General features: G+C 39.3%; 1 protein-coding gene and 1 pseudogene across 1 annotated transcript in view; one reads left to right on the forward strand and one right to left on the reverse strand.

The window, feature by feature from the left end:
* The window catches only part of SLC26A8 (solute carrier family 26 (anion exchanger), member 8), a 152,446-nt gene that overhangs the window by 101,243 nt on the left and 25,636 nt on the right, over positions 1 to 25,567 (forward strand). Inside the window, exons 11-16 of the mRNA XM_006882174.1 lie at positions 4,340 to 4,435; positions 9,593 to 9,699; positions 9,782 to 9,851; positions 13,448 to 13,540; positions 13,660 to 13,800; positions 18,064 to 18,441. Of these exons, the coding sequence (XP_006882236.1) occupies positions 4,340 to 4,435; positions 9,593 to 9,699; positions 9,782 to 9,851; positions 13,448 to 13,540; positions 13,660 to 13,800; positions 18,064 to 18,441 (885 nt within the window). The remainder of the gene's footprint in view (positions 1 to 4,339; positions 4,436 to 9,592; positions 9,700 to 9,781; positions 9,852 to 13,447; positions 13,541 to 13,659; positions 13,801 to 18,063; positions 18,442 to 25,567) is intronic.
* LOC102875183 lies at positions 10,149 to 11,355 on the reverse strand (annotated as a pseudogene).

Consider the following 25,567-nt stretch of genomic DNA (forward strand, 5'->3'; position numbering starts at 1 on the left):
ATATCCTCCCACAACTCATCTGGCCTTCGTTCATTAGTGTTCAAAGCCTCAAATCTGTTCCTGAGATGGTTCTGAAATTCAGGTGGGATAGACTCAAAGTTATATTTTGGTTGCCTTGGATTTGGTTTAATTTTCCTCAGCTTTAGCTTGAATTTGCATGTGAGTACAGTTTTAGACAAGCATAATGTAGAATACTGTAAGTCATGATGAATTCAATTCATGATGAAAATTATAATCGTTGTCACTTGGATAATAAGGATGATATATAAATTTAATTCTTTACTATTTAATAAGTATGATTTATAATATTCATACAAGTGAATATTTTGTTATACTATATTGTTTCATGAGGTTTGCATCCACTTCATACTCCCTGCCTCAAACCCTGAACCTTTCAAAAACTGTAACAGGTATCTTGGAGTTTCTTAATTGAAAATCAGAAGGTAAGGGAGAAAAGAGCTGATTACTGCTGACTTCATTTTGGTTCTTTTCCTTCTACCAACCTGTTGCAATTGGGCAACAGGGACCCTCAAAAAACCAGAGTCAGCTCGTTAGTAGCAATTCTAATTCCCAGGCTGAGAATGCAGAGAAAGGAAGGGTAAAGAAAAGGCAGAGGAATGTTAAACCAACTCAGGGACTTCACGAGCACAGAAAAATGTTTCTAGAAAATGTATTAGGTTATACTTTCCATGGTTTTTTTTTCTATCTTCAAATGTAGGTCTTAGTAAACTTTGTTTCTATTAGAAATTTTAAAAGCTCATTGTTTAAAAACTTTAGAGAATTCATAGTCATTTTAAATCATTTGCAGTCACAAAGAAACCACTATTAAGCATTTGGCATATATCCAGCCATTATTTGTTTCCGTCATTGGATGTCAGTTTACATAGTTGTATTTGAACTGTATATTCAATTCTATGCTTTTAAAAATTTACTAAGTAGTATGATATCCCTTACTATAATTTATTTAATAATTTTCTTGGGTAAGAAAATTGGGTTTTCTTCATTCTTGTTTCTACAAATAGAATACATCAATACATACAAATAGTACATCTACCTTTTTTCCATATTGGGATATATTTCTAGAAGTACAATATTTTGTGTGAGAGGATTTCTTGATATATCCTAAAATTATTTTCAAAAAAGATGGCACCCTTTTATCTTCAACAACCATGTACATGGAATATAGTCAGTGTTTTAAATATGCCAATTTAATTTTATGGGCAAAAATTTTATTTATATAAAAATGATATATCACTGTTGAAACAATTATATTGTTGTTGGATGCTGGCAAGTCGACTGTAGTTCATAGAAAGCCTATCCCGATCTTGCACCATGCTCACAATCTCTGTCATGCTGGAGCCTATTGTGGTAGTCCTCATATTAATCCATCTCCTTGTGTGTATTCCTCTCTTGCACCAACTCTCTGCCTTTCCCAGCATGATGTCTATCTCTAAGGATAGGTTCCTCCCGAAAAGATGCCCAGATTTCACTATCCATGCCTCTAAGGAGCACTTTGGTTACACTTGCATCAAGACAGATTTGTTTGTTCTTTTGATAGCAGATGGTATATTCAACATCACCTTCAAAGGCATCAGTTCTGTCATCCTTATTCATTGTCCAGCTTTCTTTGCATAAGAAGCAACTGAAAATTCCAAAACTTGAATCAGGTACACCTTAGCCTTTGAACTGACACTTTTGCTCTTTAGAATTTTGGAGAGGTCCTTGACAGCTGCTTTCCCCAATGCAACACATCTTAATAGTGTTTATTGGGGACCTAATTAAAATGAAATCATTTAACAACTTCAATTTCTTCTCCCTCTTCCATGATGTTGCCTATTAGAGTTTTTGGTTTTTTGAGGTTTAAATGTAACCCATATCGAAGGCTGTACGTAAGTGCTTTGAGTCCCCCTCACATTCTGCATGCGTGGCTGTTGATGAGTATTCTTCCAGTCCTGATGCCACATTCTTCTTCATATAGTCCCACTCCCTGAATGATTTGCTCCTTGAGTGAATGCAAACATACAAATGGAACAGATATAGAGAAAGGATACAGTCCTGACACACCCCTTTCCTGATTTTAAATCATACGGTGTTTCTTTGTTCTGTTCAAGCAACTGATTCTTGGTTTAAGTATAGGTTTTGCATAAGCACAATTAAATATTCTAGGATCCCCATTCTTCTTAAGGTTAGCCATAATTTGGTATGATCCACAGTGTCAAATGATGTTGCAATACAAAATACAAGTAAACATCTTTCTAGTGTCCTCTGTTTTCAGTCAAGATCCTTCTGATAGCAGCAATGATATCCCTAATGCCTCTTATGAATCCAGTTTGAATTTCTAATGGTTCCCTATTGATGTACTGTTCTGTCCATTTTAAAATAATCTTCATCATTATTCAAATAAATATTTTAAAAATCTTCAAAAAAATCAAGATATTACTTATATTTGCTATCAATTATGTTGTTCAAGAATTTCCACATTCTATTGGATCACCTTTCTTGAGTATGGGAACAAGTAGGGATCTCTTCCAGTCTGTAGGCCAGGTAGCAGTCTTCCATATTTATTAGCAGAAACTAGTGAGCACATGTAAGGTTTCATCTGTTTCCTCAAACATCCCAACTCATATTCCATCAGTTCCTGGTGCCTGGTTTTCGCCAATGTGCAGTTTTCACTTCTTCCTTTATTACTACTGGCTCTTGATCATATGCTACTCCCTGGAAAGCTTCAGTATGGACTGATTCTTTCTGGTACAGTGACTCTGTGTATTCCTTCCATTTTCTTTTGGTGCTTCCTGTATCAATCAATAATTTCCCCTTAGAATCCATTGGTATTGGAACTCAAGGCTTGAATTTGTTCTTTGGTTCTTTCAACTTGAGAAATGCTAGGGGTTTTTTTGTTTTGTTTTCTAATTCCAGATCTTTGCACATTTCATTATAATACTTTGCCTCATATTCTTTAGCTGCCCTTAGAAATCTTTTGTTCAACTCTCTTACATCAGCATTCCTTCTCCTTGTTTTGGGTTTTGTTCCAATCCAAGTTTCAGAGTCTCTTTTGACAACCAGTTTGGTCTTTTAATTCTTCTCTGTCTTTGTAAGGACCTTTTGCCTTCTTTGTGGATTATATCCTTGATGTCATCTTACAACTCCTCTGTACTTTAGATATTAGTGTTCATTCAACTGAAGCAATTATAGTATATCATAGTTAGAGTTGAATTAAAGTCTCACTGAAACTATTCTAAAATTTCTGTGAGTGGAAGTTGCTTTAATTCTTACCTAGATGATTCATCATCTAGACTATCCTATGTAAGTTTTTATGTTGGTAACAGATATGTCAGACACACAAGACAAAATAAATGACAAATAGCCAAAGACAAGACATATAATCAAGGATGCCAATTCCTCACAGGTCTTGTCCTAAACACCATAAACAACATTGGGTTCTATATAGAAGTAAAACGTGTGAAGCTTATATATAAATATACAAAGAGATTTATTTCAAGGCAATCGCTAACACCATTGTGAAGAGAGGCAAGCCCTAAATTGGCAGCTTCAGGTGTCAAGCTGGAGACTTCTTCTGACTCACATGTCTGTTGGGGCCTAAAACCCCAAATGAACACATCAGGTGGTAGACTATTGGTTTACATCCCAAGAACCAGAGATCAGAGGGTCATGAGTCAGATAGATGCAGGATCACAAGTTTTCTAGAACATCCATGGTATAGTCTATATTCATCTACCAAAATAACCCCTGTGCAGGGTGCTTTAGCACTCCATTAACTCCCACTCTCCAAGCAGCTTCATGAAGCCTGGTTGGAATCTGAAAGAGAAGGAAGGAGTAGAGCAGTCACAGTCCAGTATCTTCCCACTTCCACTCACATACAGGGCAACTGGGCAGGGCACCTGGCAGTAGTTGCTCTGGCTTTGAGAGCCAAGGCAGTAGATTGGAAGCTACAAACTGGGCCATGGCTCAGCTATGGACTGTGGCCAAACCCAGTCCTGCCTCTCAAATCAGTATGGCCCCTCTCTCCTGGTGCCCTCTAAATGAGCACTCTCCCTACCACGTGGTGGCATGTAAGCTTAGGAGTTGCCCGAATGGATATTAGTCAATGCATACCTGTATTTTATTATGTTTTTGGCTAAAGTTTACACAATCAATTAGGTTCCCTTACAACAATTTTTATATTTCTTATTTAGTAATATGTTGGTTATATTTCACAATCTGACAGTATTCTTATTATGTCCTTTCTGGTTGTTCTGTTTTCCCTGATTAGCCTTTTGTGGGGACTTGGGATTTTTAATTCCTAACAAGAAATAAAGCAGGGTTTATCTTTTCCTCACAGGCTGTGATGGCTGGTATTATTCTGAGCAACGTCTTGACCTACCTTGAAACCATTGCCCACCTACCTGATCTGTGGAGCCAGGACCAGTATGATTGTGTGAGTATTTGAACACTGACTGAGGAAAGTAAAAGTAGAGTAGAAATTTAGAAAGAGAAGAACAATAACAAACAGGGAACATTAGTCAACAGCATGATCCTGATAGCCTCATACTCTACTTTTACTGTAAAAGAGAGTCAATGTAGATGACACATGAAAAGATTTAGACAACTATTCCAAATATGCAAAACTAAATAAATTAAGTTGCTATCAAAATTTCAAACCAGCTCCCATCAAGTTGATTCCAACTTATGAGAACCCTATGTATGTCAGTGCAGACCTTTGTTCCACAGGGTTTTCAATGGCTAATTTTTTGGAAGTAGATCACCAGGCCTTTCTTCCAAGGCACCTCTGGGCAGACTCAAAGTTTCAACTTTCTGCTTAGCAGCTCATTTTGCATTACCTGGGAATTCCTCAGTGGCTACAGAAATAATTCAACAGCTCATTGCTATTAAACCAGAAGCCACTCGGTGAGTTTTCAGAGGTTATAAATCACATGAAAGGAGATTGGTCATCAGTCTCCCAGAGAGCAGTTGATGGATTTGAACCACTTGCCTTTGGCAGTGCCTACACAGTGCAACTTCCTACCCACGAGGTCACCAGAGCTGATTGCATTGCTATTGTTAGGTGCCATTATGAACAACAATTCTGAACTCTGTCCTATCCTCTGCCATCCTAATCATCTCTGATCTGATATACTTGAACCCATTGCTGCAGTCACTGTGTCAATCCATCTCATTGAAGGGCTTCCTCTCTTTTCACTGACTCTCCACCTTTCCAAGGACTAGCCTCTCCTAATGACATGTGCAGAGTATGTGACACAAAGCTTTGCCATCTTTGCCTCCATAGAGTGCTCCAGCTACATTTTCTCCAAGACATTTCTGTTTATTCTTTTGGCAATCCATGGGGTTATTCAGTACTCTTCTCCAATACCACAACTCAAAGGCATGAAGTCGTCTTCTGTCATCCTTATTCTCTGTCTAGTTATGTAGCAAGGGATTGGAAAAAAAAAACACCATGACCTGGATCAGGCACATCTTAGTCTTCAAACTGATATCACTTTGAAAAAGTCCCTAACAGCAGTTTCTCCCAATGCAGTCTATCTCCTGATCTCCTGACTGCTGGTACCAAGGGTGATGACTGTGGATTCAAGTAAGATGAAATTGTTGACAACTTCAATAGTTTCCTCATCTATCATAATATTGCCAGTCAGTAGTAAGAATTTTTGTTTTCTTGATATTGAGATATAATTCATATTGAAGTCTGTAGTTCTTGATCTTCTGTAGCAAATATTTCAAGTTCCCTCACTTTCAGCAAGCAACATTTGTGTCAGCTGCATAATGTAGATTGTTGATGAGTCTTCCTCCAACCGGGATGCCACATTCTTTTTTTATGGAGTTTAGCTTCTCAAATTATTTGCTTAGCACTCAGATTGAATAAGTATGGAAAAAGAATACAATCCTGACACACACTACTTAATTGTAAACCATGCATTTGCATGGTTTGGACAATAGCTTCTTGGTCTAGTACAGGTGTTGTATAGCATAATTAGGTGTTCAGGAATTCTCATTCTTCTCAATGTTAGCTATAATTTGTTATGATCCTCATAGTCAAATGCCTTTGCATTGTCAATAAAACAAATACACATTCTTCTGGTATTCTCTGTTTTCAGCCATAATCTATTGGACATGAGCAGTGACATGCCTGGTGTTGTGGACTCTTCTAAACCTTTCTTGAACTTCTGATAGTTCCCGGCCAATGTACTGTTCTGGCCATTTTTGGATGATCTTCAGCAATATTTTGTTTGCATGTGATATTAATGATATTATTTGATAGTTTCCACATTCTGTTCGATCACCTTTCTTGGGAATGGGAGCAAATATCGATCTCTTCCAGTCATTTAGCCAGCTAGGCAGCTGTCCTCCAAATTTCCTGGCAAAGAGTAGTAAGCACATCCAGGACTCTGTTAGCTGAAACATGTCAGTTCCTTTTCCATTGATTCCTGGGACCTTATTTTTTGCCAATGTTTTCAGTGCAGCTTGAACATCTTCTTTCATTACCACTGACTCTTGATTATATGCTACTTCCTGAAATACTTCTGTGTCAGTCAATTGTTTTGGTATAGTGATTCTGTTTTCTTTCCATCTTCTTTTGATTTCCTGGATTGTCCAATATTTTACTGATTGCCTCTCTCCGTATTGCAACTTTTTAGTGTTTCCAGGCACAGAATAGGAACAGGGTTCGTATCTGTTGTTCATAGGATCACTGTAAGTCATACTCAACCCAAAAGCACCTAGTAAACAACAACAAAGAAAAAGTTTGTCCTGCAGTAAATATTTTAATAGCATTTAATCTAGTCAGCATAGATATTTTCCAAGTTTTTTTTTTAAAAGCCCTATTCCTGTTGAGTTGATGATCTCAACTCATAGTGATCTTACAGAACAGAATAGAAATGTTCCACAGTATACGGCTCCCAAGGAACAAATATATAGAGAGTGACTGCCACATTTTATATTGCTGAGTGAACTGATGAGTTAGAACTACCAACCTTTTGATTAGGTGGAAAGCCCTTTAACCCTTCATTCCAAGACTTTGTTGTTGTTTATGTTATGTGCCATTGAGTTGCCTGCAACTCATAGTGACTCTATAGACAGCAGCTCTAAACTCTGCTCTATCCTGTGCCAAGCTTACTGTCTCTGACACACTTGCCCCCTCAGTCACTGAATCAATCCATCTCATCAAGGGTCTTCCTCTCATACACTGCCCCTCCACCCTCCCAGGTGTGACGTCCCTCTACAAGGACTTTCCCACCTTGCAACATGTCCAAAGTATGTCAGACAAAGCTTCAGAATCCTTGCCTCCAAGGAGCAGCCTGTTTTAACTCTATCTAGGATGAACCTGTTTGTTTTCCTAGCAGTCCATGGTATATTCAATACTCTTGTCCAACACCACAGCTCAAAGTCATCAATTCTCCTTCTATCCCCCCAGTCATTGTCCAGCTCTCTAATGCATAGAAAGTGATTGCAAAGACCATGGCCTGTATCAGGCATACCTTAGTCTCCAGAGTGACACCAGCTCTTGAGTACCTTGACCTAGATAGGATACCCAAATCCTAACAAGAGAAGGAAATACCTTGTCAAAGGGAATAACTAATGGAGCACTGGCCTCCTCACTGGAGCTCAAAACTAAAAGATATTAAGGGAAATCAGAAATAAAATATGGTCAATTTAATATAATAAGAAGGCTTGACCTCAGCTGTTGTTAAGTACCATCTAGTTGACTACGACTCATAGCAACCCTGTGAACAACAGTCCTGAATCCTGTCCTATGCTGTGCTATCTTCATCATCTTGGATCTATTTGAACCTGTTGTTTAAGTCACTGTGTCAATATGTCTTGTTGAGGATCTTTCTTCCTTTTACTAACCCTCCACCTTACCAAGCATAATATCCCTTTCCAAGAAATAGCCTCTCCTAACAACATGTACAAATTACGTGAGACAAAGTTTCACCATTGCCTCTTTCTCCAAGATATATTTGTCCTTTTGACAGAACAGACAAATGTCCATGGGTTATTCAATACTCTTCTCCAACACCACAACTCAAATACATTTACTTCTGTCATCATTGTTCGTTGCCCAACTTTCAGATGCATGGAAGTAATTGGAAAGATCTTGGCTTGGATCAGGTGCTTCCTAGTCTTTAGACTGACATAGTTACTGCTTAATTAACACCTTGCAGAGAGGTCCTTGACAGCAGATTTTTCCAATGTCATGTGTCTTTGGATTTCTTGACTACTGGTACCAAGACTGCTTGTGGATAAAAGTAAGAGGAAACTGTTGACATCTATCATGATGTAGTTTACTGGTCCAAAGGTGAGGATTTTTGTTTTCTTGTTGTTGAGAAGTCATTCATATTGAAAGCTATAAATTTTTATCTTCTATAGCCAGCATTTCAAGTCTTCCTCACTTTCATTAAGCAAGATTGTGTCATCTTCATAACACAAGTTGTTCATGCCACATTTTTCATAAAATCTAGCTTCTTGAATCATTTGCTAAGCTCACAGATTGAATAAGTATGGAGAAAGGATACAGCCTTAATTCATACCTTTCTTGACTTTAAACCACGCAGTGTCCTCTTGCTTTGTTTGGACAACAGATTCTTAATCTAGCTATAGAAAAATAGGAGAAGGGTAAGCTTTGGAACCAGACACCGGAGCAAATAAGAAGGGGATATGGTCCAGAGCATGGGTGGTGGTTCTAGGAGGAGGTTTAATACTTCGATGGGACTGTAGGAAATAAAGGGAGGTTGAGAGCAAATTCTGAAAAGTTAGTTAGAAAGGGAAAGAAATAGTTAAATTTGCCCCAGCCTATTTTCCCTATAGAGATAAGATCACCTACCAAGAATTACAGAAAAAGTAGTGGGATGAGCACTTGTAAAGGATGTGAATATTTGAAATAACTATTCTAGGTGTTGATATGTAGTTTGGTTCAGAATTCTTGTTTATCCATGTAAGAGCACAGGGTTCCATTCCCAGCCACTGCACCTCATATACAGTTACCAGCTATCTGTCATGGAGGCTTGTGTATTACTACAATGCTGAACAGGGTTCAGCAGAACATCTAGACTAGGTTGGATGGGGGGAAAGCCTTGACAACCTGCTTCCAAAAGTCTATGCATCACAACAGCCTGATCCCCATCATGGCACAGGCCTGGGCAGCATATTATCCCATCATGTACAAGGTCACCATGAGTTAGGGGTGACTCAATGACAGTGAACAACAGCAATTTTAGATCTTAAAACAGCAGCTACCATTTTGTAAGTGGTGTGCTTTGTGAGTTGTTTTGTAAGCACTATTTCTAATATCTACAAATCCTGTGAAGCAGATACTGTTATTTCAAGTTTGTACATGAGGAAACTGAAGTTTAGAGGGAGAACAGAAGAATTGGCCAAGAATGCATAAAAGAATCTCTATGCTACATGGAGAGCTTCTTTGTGATGGCAACATCCATATGGATGTTGGATTTCTGCCCCCCTCCAGATCCTAGGTGTGAGAAGGGAAGGGCTGTAGGTGAGTTGCAAAATATAAGTTCTAATTTTCAGAATCATGCTTGTTTTCACAATCTTCCTTTTTCCTTTTATTCCACTTTTCTATAAGGTTATATGGCTGGCAACTTTATTGTCTGTACTTTTTCTGGGACTGGATGCTGGACTACTTGTTTCAGTAGCTTTTTCCTTCTTCATCATCACCATTCGGTCACACAGGTACTTCTTCTTGGGGAATGGGGAATGAGGCATGGTAAGGCAAGAAAACGATGACCTAAACATAAGTGTTATTTCCTTCCAGAGCTAATTTTTTGATCCTGGGTCAGATCCCTAACACCAACATTTATAGGAGCATCAGTGACTACCGGGAGGTAAGAATTTGGATCTGAACCTCTCCTGGGCTTGAGTGCTGGGGTGGGCCAGGCCTGCTGCTTAGAAGCTTAGAATGTCTTGGCTATTTGCACTAAATCACTGCTGTTGAGTCATTCCACGGAGTTTCTTTCTTTTTTTTAAACACCATTTTATTATAAGTGAGGCCATCAGTATTTTTAAATTGTAAACAATGGGAAATTGAAGCATAAATGGAAGCACATTGGGGATAATAGACAAACACCCTGAAATATTACTGCCTTTATGCAAAGACTATTTAAGCAAAACTGAATTACTCATTATGTACACATTTTTGCATAAGCTGCCTTCTTCCCTTTATCTTTCTGTGCCTTTATCTTCTGCTTGACTTTCAGCAATTCTGCCTGGATAGCTTTATTTCCTGGTGTTATCTACTGAGCTTTCTTGAGATCAGCCAGTGCTTGATCATATTCTTTTAATACTTGCCACCCTTGAACTCTCTGGCAAAATGCTTTGGTATTTAATGGATCTATTTCAAGAGCCTCCAAAAGGCTGTCAACTGCTCCCTGCCAGCTTAACATCATCAGTTTACAAGGACCAATATTCAATACACACCTTGAAGCTAAAAGTTGTAGCTTGGATCGATCTGCTTTCTCAGTAACAGCCTTTGAACTTTCCTCATCTTGAAACTTTTGCATATTTCTTTATGGCCATCTCCCAGCTCTAGAATTTTTAAAAGTGTTTCTGATGTTTTTTAAATCTTCTATTATCAATGAAATTTTATCTGTATCTTTTCAGTCAATATCTGCATCCTCAGGGAAATCTGGATGACTGTCCCCAGAGCCATCTACTGGAAATATTCCCCAGCCTTCCCCTTTTACTCCACATTCTGCAATAATTCACAATGGCAAGTTTTTCACCTTTCACGTCCACATTTTCCAATATCCTTGCCATACTCATTCCTTTAAGCACTTGACCAATACCACATGCTTCCCATCCAAAACAGGTGGAACTATTGTGATAAAGAGCTGAGAACCATTTGTATTATGTCCTGCATTTGTGATGCTCAATACACACTCCTGATCATGCTTATAATAGAAATTTTCATCTTCAAAATTTTCACCATAAATACTTTCTCCACCTGTACCATTCTGATTTGAGAAGTTTCCACTTTGAATCATGAATTTCTTAATAATCCAATGCAAAAAGCCTCCTTTGAAATAGATTTTCCAGCTGTAGGCCCAACATCCTTCTCTTCAGTACATAATGCATGAAAATGATCAGTAATTTTAGGTACCATGTCTGAAAACAATTCTAAGACAATTAGACTAATTCACTCCCAACCAATGTCTATATCAAAGAAGACTTATAATTGCTAGAGTTGGATGGCTTAGCTTGAGGGGATGGCTGCCAAATCTTGGCTTCCACATGCTATGTATGGGGGAAACTTCAAGCCACCTCATGGGTTAAGACAACTCAGGCCTCAGAATGCCTCTACATGACAGCAAGAGCAACACCAACCTCCATGGAGTTTCTGAGGCTATAAATCATAATTGCAGGAAGTTTTCCATCTTTCTCCCAAGAAAAAACTGGTTGGAAAAAATTGCTGATCTCTTTGTTAACAGCCCAAAATGTTATGGACTATATACTACCAGTATCACATTGCAAGTAAAATGCTGCAAATATTGACAGAAAACTGCCACATATTCAAGATGGAGTTAGAAGAGGCCATGATACCAGAGATATTATTATTGTTGTCACATAAGTCCTAGATAAAAGCAAACAATACCAGAATACTGTCTATTTATGCTTTATTGACTATACAATAAATGTGTGGATCATAACAAACTATGGCTAACATTGAGAAAAATGGGAATCTCGGAACACTTAGCTGTACTTATGCAAAACCTATACATAGACCAAGAGATAGTTGTGTGAACAGAGCAAGGGAACACTGCACAGTTTGAAATTAGGAAAAGTGTACATCAGAATTGTATCCTTTCTCTATGCCAAATTTAAACTGTATGCTGAGAAGATTATTTCAGAAGCTAGACTGTGAAGAATAATGTGGCATCAGGATTGGAGAAAACTCATCAGTAACCTTTGGTATGCAGATGACACAACTTTGCTTGCTAAAAGTGAGGAAGACTTAAAGCACTTGCTGCAGATGATGAAAGACGGCAGCCTTCAATATCGATTGCATCTAAACATCAAGAAAACAAAAATCCTAGCCGTTGGACTGGTTAGTTGGATCTTAGTTGGATCCACAATCAATATGCTTGATACTAGCAATCAGGAGATGTATTGCACTGGGAAAGTCTGTTGTCAGGGACCTGTCCATATTATTGAGGAGCAATCATGTTAGTTTGAGAGCTAAGGTATACCTGATTCAGATCATGGTCTTTTCAGACATTCTGAGGCATCTGAAGCTTGACCATGACTAAGGTGACAGAAGAAGAATTGACACCTTTCAATTATGATGTTGGAGAAGAGTGCTGAATGTCCCGTGGACCGCCAGAAGAACAAACAGATATGATTTTGGAGAAGGTGCAGACAGAGTACTCTTTGCAGGCAAAGATGATGAAGCTTCTCCTCACACACCTTGAACATGTTGCCAGGAAAGGTTATTCCTTGGAGAGAGACATCATGCTTGGGAAGGTAGAGGGACTGCAGAGGACAGGAAGACCCTCAATCAAGTGAACAGACTCAATGACTTGAGCAATGGGCTTAGTGTGTTAGAGATTGTGAGGCTGGCACAGGATAGGACAGAGTTCATATTTGCTGTTAATAGTGTCACTGTAAGTCATACTCAACTTGACGGCACCTAACAACAGGAGCACTACCAGTACTCCTTAGTTTCCTATATTATGTTGTTATTGTGTACCATCAAAGTGGAACTGACTCATTGCTGATCCTCTAGTGGGTTTTCAGAGAAAGTTAATTGTGCAGGAGGTGTTTGCTCATCTTCCTTCCACAGAACAGCTGGCAGATTCAAAGCATGTGCCTTTGGGTGGGCAATCCACCTCCTTATCAGTATACCACCAGAACTCCCTCCTGTACTATAGATAGAAGTGAAGGAAGAAGGAGAAAGGAATATACAAGGTAAATCTTTATAGTACTGCAGGTAGTCCATGAAGGACTATTTAAAAATATGCCTTAGAGGAGGGATGCCTTCTTCCAATAAAGAAGAATTTCAATAACTCCAGGGAGGTCTAAAGGTTTTGTTTTTTTTTTCTTTTATGACCCCAAACAGACTCTTGTGTCCATTAAGCAGTAACTCCCCAGTCCCTCTCCACTTCTACCCCTGAGAACCTCTATTCTACTTACTGTCTCTGTAAATATTGCCTGTTCTAGATTCTTCATGTAAGTGGAATCTACCAATATTTATCCTTTTGTGTCTAGCTTATTTCATTCAGCATCATGCTTCCAGGTTGATCCATGTCATAACATGTGACAGAACTTCATTCTTCTCCGTGGCTGAACCATCTTACACTGTATGGCTAGAACACATTTTGTTTATCCATTCATCTGCTGATAGGTATCTGGGCCTAAACAGTTTTTATCCTTAGTGAGTAAAAGAATTCAGGAACTTCTCACAATTTAACATTTTCTTTTACAGATTACAAGCATTCCTGGCGTGAAAATTGTCCAGTGCTGCAACTCCATTACTTTTGTAAATGTTTACTACCTGAAGAAAAAGCTGTTAAAAGAAGTAACTACTTCCTCCTCCTCTCTCTCTCTCTCCTTGCCCTGTGCCCTGCCCCTGCTTCACTCTTTCCTCTTCTATTCTACCCATCACGCTCAGTATGGAATCTCTCTTATGTCTTCCAGACCGAGATGAATGTGGTTCATCTTACAGAAGAAGAGATTCTCAACCAGTTTGGTGATAGTGCCGAGAATGAGAGCAGCGAACCTGTAGATAGGGGTTGTAGGTGCTTCTGCAACTGTGACGAACCAGAACCACCACCAAGGGTCAGAAACTTTGCTTGTTTTTTGCCTTTTCCCCCCTCAAGGGTTTTTAACTTACAAATGGACCACAGAAAACTGCAAATAGAAGATTTCTGGGAGAGAAAAAAAAAGATACAGGCTCCCCGTTGAGGTCTAAATTTTGACCCGAAAGCAGGTAGAAGCTGTTCTGAATCTTTGCTTGCCCATCTAATGGTCAGAGGACTGTCTGCCTGTTCAGATTGTCAGGAATTGCCCAGTTGAACACATTTCCTGGGATTTAGCTGACCAGTTCTAGGTCTTGTTAGGTTTTATGGGCTGTCAAGTTGGATCCAACTCATAGCTGACTCTCCAGCTAGTTTTCAGAGACTGTAAATCAGAGGAAAACACCCATCTTTCTCCTTTAGAGCAGCTAGTGAACTCAAACCACCTGTCTTTGGGTTGGCAGAACAGCCCCATACCACTAGGTCACCAGAGAAGCTGTGTTATTGTCACATACCTTCAAATAAGAACCATCTTATAGGAGACCCTCCAGCAAGTTTTTGGAGGCAATAAATCACATGGAAGGATGAACACATCCCATATATCCTGAAGAACAGCTTTACAGTCCTGATAAATAAGTGAACTTAAGACCTTTGTCCATTTCCAGCTAGGGAAGAGTCTAGGGCTGGAATCTCCAGCATCTACCAGGGTTTCCTCCTGATGTCTGCCTATGACCGGAAAAACTATGGCAGAAGTAGAAGGAGCGCCAAGTGCAGGTCACTCTTCAAGATAGGGGTTTTGTGAAGAGTTGGGCTACTAACTGTAAGATCAGCAGTTTGAATCCACCAGCCATTCTACTGGAGAAAGATGAATCACTCTCCTCTCATGAAGATTTACAGCCTCAGAAACCCAGGGGAGGGCACTGTGAGTTTCCAGTCAACTCAATAGCAGTAGCTTTTGGGTTTTATTTGGAAGATAGTATCAGAGCAATGTGATAAGTTCAAATCGACTTAATGGTGTTGAGTGTGGTTTTGGAAGATACTTTAGCTAATAAAAGTTTCAAAGTGTTTGAATTTCCCCTTCCGACTCTGACTTGGTCTAAATAATCCCTTTACTCAAATCAGAGCTTCTCATTTCTAGCTTTTAGGCCTTTCTACATATAGCATTCAGTATACAGATTATACTCTGGACTGCAAATTATAGCTATTTAGAAATTTACCCACAGATTTATAGACATACTGCCTCCATACCTTCTATACCAAGTATCAGCATTAAGTCCTGGAAAAAAAGCAGCCAGAGTGCTCCTTGGAGGCAAAGATGGTGAAGGGTCAACTCTCATACTCTGTATATGTATCTAGATGAGGCTATTCCTTGGAAAGAGACATCATGCTTGGAAAGATGAAAGATTAGCAAAGGAGAGACAGGCCCCCAGTGAGATGGACTGATACAGTGATTTAGGCAATGAGCTTGAGTGTGTCAGAGATGATGAAGATGGCATGTTACAGGGTAGGGTTCAGGTCTACTGTTCATAGGGTTGCTATGAGTCGTACTCTATTTGATTGCACCCAACAACACCCTCCTTTCCCACTTGTGTTGTTGCTGTTTGTCATGTGCCATTGAGTTGCTTCTGACTTATAGCTGCTCTATATGGCAGAATAGAACTGCCACCCAACCCCACACAGGATGTTTAAGGCTATAATCTTTATGTGAGAATTGTCAGGTCTTTTGTCCCATGGAGCCACTGGTGGGTTCAAATCTTAAACACTCAGTCATTGCTGTTGAGTTGGAATAAAATCATAGCTTACCCAAAGGTGAGTTTTCAGAGGCTTTAAACAACATGGGAGGAGACTGCTCATCTTTCTCCTGAAGAGCCACTAGTGGCTTCAATTGTCCAGAGAAGCAGAGTGTATGGGTCAGCAGTGCAGCTCCCTCTGCCACACTGTCTCTACTGTTTCAAACACTGAGTCTTCATTCTCACTCGCACATACCTCAATCTGAGAGCAGGACAATGAATAAGGGCAACAGAAGAAAAACTGACGCCTTTGTGATGTTGTGGGGTTGGAGAAGAGTACTGAATAGCCCATGGACTTCCAAAAGAACAAACATGTCTTAGAGAAAGTTCATCCTTGCAGGCAAGGATAACAAAGCTTCATCTCACATACTTTGGGCATGTCATTAGGAGAAGCTATTTCTTCGAGAGAAATATCATGCTTGGGAAGGTGGAGAGTCAGCAAAGGAGAGGAAGATGGATTGGCACAGTGACTGCTGCAATGGGCTTGTGTATGTCAGAGATGATGAGTTTGTATTCAACTCAATGGCACCTAACCACAACAAGAACATACACCCTAATGAAACATGGCTTCTACTGAGCTCTCCCTGAAAATACCAACTGTGCTATAATTAATGAAACTCAAGGTTATTAAAACCCAAAGGACACTTCATCCTACTACTCTGCCAACAGGACAGAATTAACACTATGTTTAATCATTATTTTATATCCACTCTGTGTTACATGTTGTAGAGAACATTTACAAGATATCAACAAATCACTTGAAGTGGAATAGAGTAATCCAGAATATATTGAGCCCTAACTATGTACCCATAACTATAACATTATAAAAATGAAAAATAATTTTAAGGGTTTCTGTCTTCAGGAAGTTCTTAAAGTTTTCTTTTCACAGAAAATATTGAGCATATACAAAAGTAAAGATAAGAGTATAAATAGATCTTAATGTACACAATATCAGCATTAAGATGTATCCACTTAGCCAATGTTGTTTCTGCTGTGTTCTCACTCCCTATCAGCCCCTCAAAATTATAGGGTTCTTTTTAAAGCATTAACGAAGTTTTAAATAAAAAAGAGACGGCTCTATAATGGTGTGACCAAAAGGCTATTTTATCAATCAGAAATTTTTAAACATTTCTACAATTTGATGCATCATGCTGATTTAATCCACAATGTTTTCATTCTTGGGAGTATAAGTAATAGTGGCATATCTTAAAATTGATAAAATAAAATTGTGAACTTTACCATGCACTGTACTGTTATATTCTAAATTGTGTGTTATATTCTAACAACTATAAAACTTTCAGGAAGAGGTGCTCAGTATGAGCTCAATAGGAGAATTACATGGGAGAAGTAGACATGTACAAGTCAGATGAGAGACAATTGTAGTGATGTAGAAATTTGTAGAAATGAAGAGGACTCCAGATCCACAGTTCCACATGGGCCAAGACACTAGGGTGGGAATAAATGTCAGATTCTCAGAGTAAGACGTTTGATCTAGGAAGTGAGACCAGGCAGACACAATGGGAGTGGATTGTAAAAGTCCTTGACAAAGATAAGAAAAAGAAGAGAAAGGGAAAAGCCCTCAACTGTCCTTCTATCTGGGAGACCTTGCATCTCTTCAGTACTGAACTAAACCTCAGCTGCCCCTTTAAGGCCTGACCTCAGTGACTTTCAACCATGGGAACACTCTACCAGTTTTTGAGGTTTGGTTTGGTTTGTTGGTTGTTGTTTTTTTCTATATAATATATACTACCCAGTATGATTTTTAAATTTTTCATTTTTTTCTATCTTCAAAGTAAATTTCACAATCAACATTATTGCAACAATTTAAAACATTTTCATATTTAAGAAAAAAGAAAATAATCATCATCCTAACTCCCACTCCTCCAGCAAATTCATTATTTTCTTTTTTCTATGTGCCATATAAATCTTATCCATCTATATTGATATTTTCCTTCTCTCCTGGTAGATAAAGTCTGATCTCTCACTGTTAAAGTAGAGTTCACCTTCACCACCTCCATACTATTGTGTCCTGAGTGCTTGATACTGGGCTTAAACAATAGCAGGTACTTGAGGCCAATTAGGGAGCTGAAGCGAGGGAGAGGTGAAGACTGTCCTGCCCAAGTAATTGTTGTCCTTTTCAGAAAGTCTTAACAAGCTAGTTGGCACTGAAGAAAGAAGGTGTTGAGAAAAAGGATTAAATGAGGAAATACTTCAAACTATGAATTAGTGAGCACTAGAAATTAATTAGAACCCAGGGATGAAGGAAAGGAATGATAAATTTAAACGCTGAGTCACTTGAACAGTGGTAATGTCATTGATAGACACAGGAAAATTGGGAGGGGGATGCCATGAATGGTGATGGAAGAGACAGTAGAGGATCCAAGTGAAAATGGATAGTAGGGGGGAAAGCTTCATATGAGAAGGAATAAGTTAGCAGATGAAAGGAGCAGAGTTTAAAATACTTCCAGCTTTTGTCTGAGTCCCCTCACAGTCATTTCCTAATTCTATCTTCCCAGGTTGTCTACACAGAACGATATGAATATAAACCGGGTTCTTACTCCTCTTCCTCCATTAACCTGGTCCGATGCTCACGCTTCGAGAACGTGACAGTCAGCCAAACTTCTACATCTGATGAGGAAATACCATATACGTTATCTTCCCCATATCAGAGAAATCAAGGGCAAAACTTGGAGGAGATGGACAAAACCTCTATGCTTAATACCCATTTGAGAAACAACACACCACCATTGCCTGGCACTGCCGAAAGTCAGGGGAGGAATAGATCATACTTACCTTACTCAGATGTTTCTCTTCTGCCTCCCATCCACACTATCATCTTGGATTTCTCCATGGTCCATTATGTGGATCCAAGAGCCTCAGTCATATTAAGGCAGGTAAGTAAGTACCGAGGAGACTTTAATAAGAGCTTTGATATTCTCCCCATTACCTAGATTCCTATTTTCCAACTGCTTTAAAGAAGATTTTTATTTTATTAACAGTACCTTGGGGGTGGAGAGTCTTTTGTTTAAAGCAATTAAGACCTAGTAGGTGGGCCTTTGTGATTAACAATTGGAAGCCCTATTTGCTATAAGAGATACAACACTAAATTGTCAGTTCTGTTGTATTGGAGAACACATTGCTCTAATTGGTACAGTACTTGTCTGTCAGTTTGTTGTACTAAAATAACTTGTGGGTTGCTGGGATGCTGAAAGCTATTGCACTGGTGTGTCAAATGCTAAAAGGATCACCCATGGTGGACAGGATTTAGTAGCGCCCCCAGATTAAGACAGACTAGGAAGCAGGATTGCCCATCCACTACTTAAATGACAGGCCTCTGAAAACCCTATTAACAGTAGATGAATACAGATAGTTAGAGTGTTAGAGTTAGAGCACTGATAGGAAATCAACTGAAATGAAGATACATAGTGGCAAACATCCTTTCATAATTATAAAATAGAATGTAAAAAATACCAATGTTGGAAACTAGAAATTGTGAAAAATGAAATGGAACGCATGAACATCTACATTCTAGGCATTAGTGAGATGAGATGGACTAGCTTTGGTTACTTTGAATCAAATAATAACACAGTGCATGCTGTCCTGGATGCACCCACCAAGTTGTGCCAAGAAATCTAGAAGACAACCACTTGACCATCTTACTGGAAGAGATCTATACTTGTTCCCATTCCAAAGAAAGGTGAACCTACAGAGTGTGGAAATTATCAAACAGTATAATTAATATCACATGCAAGCAAGATTCTGCTGAAAGTTATTAAAAAACAACTGGAACAGCATGTCAACAGAGAACTGCCTGATGTGCAAGCTGGGTTTAGAAGAGGCCATTGTACTAAATATATTATAGCTAATGTTAGAAGGGTCTTGGCTGAAAGCAGATAATACCAGAGGAATGTCTTTCTGTGTTTCGTTGACTATGTAAAGGCATTTGACTGTGTGGATCACAACAAACTTTGGATGACTTTGATATTTGGAATCCCAGAACATTTGATTGTGCTTATATGAAACCTATACTTGAACCAGGAGGCAGTAGTCAGAACAGGACAAGGAAACACTGCATTGTGATAATCCAGAAGGGTGTACACCAGGGATGTGTCCTATCTCCATACCTTTTCAATCTATATGCAAAATAGATCATCTGGGAGGCTGGGCTCTATGAGGAGGAATGTGGCATTAGGATTGGATGAAGACTCATCAACAACCTGTGTTATGCAGATGACACAACCCTTCTTGCTGAAACTGAGGAGGACCTGAAGCCCTTGCTCCAGAAGGTCAAGGACTACAGCCTTCAATGTGGATTGAAACTCAACATCAAGAAAACAAAGTTTCTTATCACTGGGCTGACTGGCAGCAACATGATAGATGGTGAAGAGACTGAGATTGTTAACAGCGTTAGTTTGCATGGCTCCACAATCAACACTCTTGGTACCAGCATCCAGGAAATAAAAAGATGAATTGCACCAGGAAAGTCTCCTGTCAGGGACCTCTCCAAAGTACTGAAAAACAACATCAGTGTGGAGACTTACGTGCACCTGACCCAGGCCATAGTCTTTACAATTACTTGCTATGCATCAGAAAGCTGGACAATGACTAGGCATGATCTTCGTCTGACATACTTTGAGCATGTTTCAATGGAAGGATTAGTCCTTGGAGAGGAACATTACACTTGGAAGGGTGGTGGGACAGCACTGAAGGGGAAGACCTTTCATGAGATGGATTGATTCAGTGACTGAAATAATGAGGATAGGTGTGTCAGAGACAATAAAGTTGGCATAGGATAGAGCAGGTTTCAGGGCTATTGTACATAATGTACAATAACAACAGCAACATAACAACAACACTAAGCTGGGATTGAAAAACAGAAGAACGGTGTTTCATTTATGGTCAAAAAGCCAATTCCAAGTTCTGTCCTGAAGTACAATGTTGTGAATAATAGGATATTATCTATACACATACAAAGAAGGCCTGTTAATATGACTATTTTTCAAATATGTGCTATTACAGCTAAAGCCAAAGAGGAGGAAATTTAAATTGTTTACCAAATCTTTCATTCTGAAATTGACCAAACATGCAATCAAGATGAGTTATGATAATTGGTAACTGGAATGCAAAAGTTAGAAAAATGAAGAAGGAATAAAAGTTTGAAAGTATGTGCTTGCTGACAGAAATGAGGCTGGAAAGAGAAGATCAAGTTTTGTATGTTCAATATTTTATTCATGGCAATTAACTTTCTTAAAAAAACACAAACAGCGAATTTACATATGGACCTAACCAGATGTACTGCATTGGAATCATATTGACTACATCTGTGGAAGAAGTAATTGGAGAAGCTCCATATCGGCAGTCAAAACTTGTTCTGTGACATTGAGTTGCTTGCGACTCATAGTGACCCTATGTACAACAACCCTAAACCCCTATCCTGTGCCAACCTTATTGTCTCTGACACATCTATCCCCATCACCCCAGCCACTGAATCAATCCATCTCATCAAGGGTTTTCCTCTCTTGTGCTGTCCCTCCACCCTCCCAAGCATAAAGTCCCTCTCCAAGGACTAGACCCTCATCGCAACATATCCAAAATATGTTAAACGAAGCTTCAGAATCCTTGTCTCCAAGGAGCAGGCTGGTGTCACCCTCTCCAGAACAAACCTGTTTGCTCTCCTAGCAGCCTATGGTATATTCAATACTCTTGTCCAGCACCACAGCTCAAAGGCATCAATTCTTCTTCTATCATCTCTAGTCACTGCCAAGTTTTCTGATACATTGCAAGTAATTGCAAAGACTATGGCCTGGATCAGGCACACTTGAGTCTCTAGATTGGCATCATTGCTCTTTAGTATTTTGGAGAGGTCCCTGACAGCAGACTTCCCCAATGCAATTCATTTTTTAATTTCCTGGCTGCTGGTACTAAGAGTGTCGATTGTGGAGTCAAGCAAACTAAAGCTGTTAACAATCTCGGTCTCTGCCCTGTCTATCATGATGCTTCCAATTAGCCCAATGGTGAAAATCTTTGTTTTCTTAATGTTGCGCTTCAATCCATATTGAAGGCCGTAGTCCTTGACCTTCTGGAGCAAGGGCTTCAGGCCTTCCTCAGTTTCAGGAGTCAAAACTAGGCCAAGAAAAAAAAAATCTAGGCTGGGGTGAACTGTGAAACTGACCATCAATTACTCATGTGCAAGTTTAAATTGAGGCCAAAGAAGTCTACAAGAACCAAAGCATGATCTTTAATCTATTCCACCTGAATTTCAAAATCATCTTAAGAATATGTTTGAAGCATTAAACACCAATGATTGAAGACTAGATGAGCTGTGGGATGACATCAAGGATATCATCCATGAAGAGAGCAAAATGTTATACAAAGGCAGAGGAGAAAGAAAAATCTGAAATCGATGCCAGAAGAGACTCTGAAAATTTCACTAGAGCTCAAGAGGCTAAAACAAAAAACATGCTTAAATTAAAGAGTCCAACAGAAGATTTCAAAGGGCAGCTCATGAAGACAAAGCAAAGTATTATAATGGAATGTGTAGCGAGCTGGGAGTGGGAAAAAAGAAAAAAGAGGAAGAACTCACTCTGCATTTCTCAAGCTGAGAGTACTGAAAAATAAATCTAAGCCTTGAGTCACAATATTGCAATACTGTAAGATGCTATGCACGTCCATGTTTATTGCTGCATTATTTGCAATATCAAAGAGATAAAAGCAGCCCAAGTACCCATCAACAAATGAATAGATTGAAAAACTATAGCACATTCACACAATGGAATACTACATAGCATTGGAAACCAATGAACTCACAAAATATTACACAACATGGGGGATCCTGGAGGATATTATGCAGGGTGAAATCTCTTAATCCACAGATGACAAATACTGAATAACACCAGTGTTATAAAATAATACAGTCATGGGGGGGTGGGCTAGGGAAAGAATGTGAAAAGACTGGATAAAGAATATTGCATTAGATCAGATGGGGAGAACTGTCCAAAAGGAATATATAATTAGGCATTATATGTATGACAACAATCTGGAACAAGTGGTGCATTGTGGGGAGGGTTGGGGGAGGAGACGGGGAAGGGGGAAATGTGGAACAATGGGAAAAAATTAAAACATTTTTGATGCTTAAAAAGAAAGTATTATTTGAGTAAAAAAAAAAAGAAAGAATCTATTGGCAATATATTGAAACTAGTAAAACATGTATGGGGATCCAAGCAGGTAAAGGGTGGGAGCAGAGCGGTGAATATGGATAGGGGCAAAATCACAAGGCTGCACAATTTTGTGGGTAGAGAGAAGGGGGCAAAAGAAATAAGAAAGATCCATCAGGAGCCTGAAAAGACAGGGTAAAGATGGGCATAGTCAATAATTAATTTTATAAAGCACAATGCATGGGGATGACTGTATAAAACACAATGTGAATGAAGGATACTGTGAAACACAATGTATATGAACTTTGTAAGCAAACCGTCATAAAATTATTTAAAAAAAAAAAAGTAGAGGGAATACCCAGAGTCTCAGTACCAAAAAGAGCTGACTGACTGAAAAATTTTGTACAGTACCACATGAGCAGGAGCCTAAAGTAATGAAGTAGGAAGTTGAAGCTGCTTTGAAGGCTTTGAAGCCCCAGGAATCCATGGGATACAAATGGACTTGTTTCATTTCATAGATAGAGTGCTGGATGCACTCACCAGACTATGCCAGCTGTCTGGACAATGGATTGGAAGATGTCCATATTTGTTTCCATTCCCCCAAAAAGGTGACCTAACAGAATGTGAAAACAATTGTACAATATCATTAATATCACATACAACCAAACTACTGCTGAAGATCATTCAAAAGCTAGAACTGTACATTAATAGAGAACTGCGAGAAGTTCGAGCAGGATTTAGAAGAAGCCATGGCACCAGGGCACCATTGCCGATATCAGAAGGATCATGGCTGAAAGCAGAGAATACCAGAATAATGCCAATTTATGCTTTCTTGATTATGCAAAGGCATTTATTGATTATATGGATCATAATAAGTTACGGCTAATATTGAGAAGAATGGGAATCCCAAAGCACTTAATTGTGCTCATGTGAAACCTGTACCCTAGCCCAAGAGGCTGTTATGTATACAGAGCAATGGAACATTTGTTGTTGTTATGGACCATCAAGTCACCTGCAACTCATAGTGACCCTACACACAACAGCTCGGACCCCTGCCTTTTCTTAAGCCCATCTAACTGCCTTCGACACGCCTAATCCCATTCCCTCAGTTACCGTGTTAGTTCATCTCATCTGAAGTCTTCCTCTCCTGCACTGACCCTCTACTCTTCCAATCATGATGCCCTTCTCCAAAGACTGGTCCTTCCTGGCCACGTGCCCAAAGTATATCAGACAGAACTTCAAAATCCTAGCCTTAAAGGAGAAAATTGGTCTCACCCTCTCCAAAACAGACCTCTTTGTTCTTCTGGCTATGTTCAAGACTTCTCCAGCACCACAACTCAAAGGCATTGTGATGCATAGCAAGTAATTTCAAAGACCATGGGCTGGATCAGGCACATCTTAGTCTCTAGACTGACATCATTACTTCTCAACACTCTGGAGGTCCCTGACAGTAGACTTCTCCAATGCACTTTGTCTTTTTATTTCCTGGCTGCTGGTGCCAAGAGTATTGATTGTGGAGCCGAGCAAGTTGAAATTGTTAACAACCTCAATCTCTTCTCCTTCCATCATGGAGCTGCCAATTGGCCCAGTGGTGAGAATCTTTGTCTTCTTGATGTTGAGCTTCAATCCATATAGAAGACTACAGTTCTTGACTTTCTGCAGCAAACGCTTCGGGTCCTCAGTTTTGGCAAGCAAGGTTGTGTTGTCTGCATAATGCAAGCACTTACTATGCATATGAAAGCTGGACAATGAATAAGGATGACAGAAGAGTTGGTACCTTTGAGTTGTGTTGATGGAGAAAAGTACTGAATATTCCAGAAGAACAAATATATTTTGGAAAAGTGCAACCTGAGTGCTCCTTGAAGGCAAAGATGATAAAGCTTCACCTTACATACTTAAGAGATGTTGCTAGTTGAGGGACATCATGCTTGAAAAGGCAGAGACTCGGTGAAGGAGAGGAAGACCTCAACTAATTAATATGTGGATTGACACAATGACAGCTGCAATGGGCCCTAGAGTGTCAGGAAGTGTGAGGATGGCACTGGATAGGAGAGGGTTTTCAGATCTGTTGTTCACAGGGTCACTATGGGTAATACTTGCCTTGATGGCACCTAACAACAACAACCTAGATCTCAATCAAGTCCTATTAGTGTCTAATCTGCTACTGTTATTACTAAAAGGAAAAAAAAGCTAACTCAAAGTCTTTGCCATTAAGTCAGATCTAACTCACAGCTGACCCTCCAGTGGGTTTTCAGAGGCTGTAAATTGCATGAGAGGAAATTGTCTATCTTTGTTTTACAGAGTTGCTGGTGAATTCAAATTACCTGCCTTTAGGTTGGCAGCACAACTCCTTACTCACTAGAATTCCCTGATTGATTGCTAGGTCACTAGAAAGTTGGACACAGAGGAATATGAAAGCCAATCAGAATAAAAAGAAAATGAACCAGCTTTCACTGACAGAAATTTGTAGTTAGTTCAATAAGCAGGTCCATGATTATTTCTTGAGGAATAAAAAGTAGGAAATTCCTCATACCATTAACACAACAATCCACACCATACGCAAGAACTCCTGCCTAGTATACCCTGGGAATTAGTTACAGATCTTTCCAAGGATTCACAAAATTATGGACAAAAAAAAAAACAACAAAAGGTTCACCAAGAATTCTCCACTACTTACCTACTCTGCACCAGGGTCTGAAAAAAAAACTCCAGGATGCATTTTATAGAAAGTAGGGATGAAATCACACACAAAGCCTGAGGCTGTCTGTCCACCACCTGGGGTGCCTCCCCTTCTTCCCACTTCATGGCGTGCACGTTGAAATGATGAAAGCAGGGCAGATTTTTCTTTCAAAAGCTATATTTCTGG

This window comes from Elephantulus edwardii, unplaced genomic scaffold, assembly GCF_000299155.1.
Source record: "Elephantulus edwardii isolate Elephantulus edwardi_28Jun2011 unplaced genomic scaffold, EleEdw1.0 scaffold00017, whole genome shotgun sequence".
NCBI classification, from domain to species: domain Eukaryota; kingdom Metazoa; phylum Chordata; class Mammalia; order Macroscelidea; family Macroscelididae; genus Elephantulus; species Elephantulus edwardii.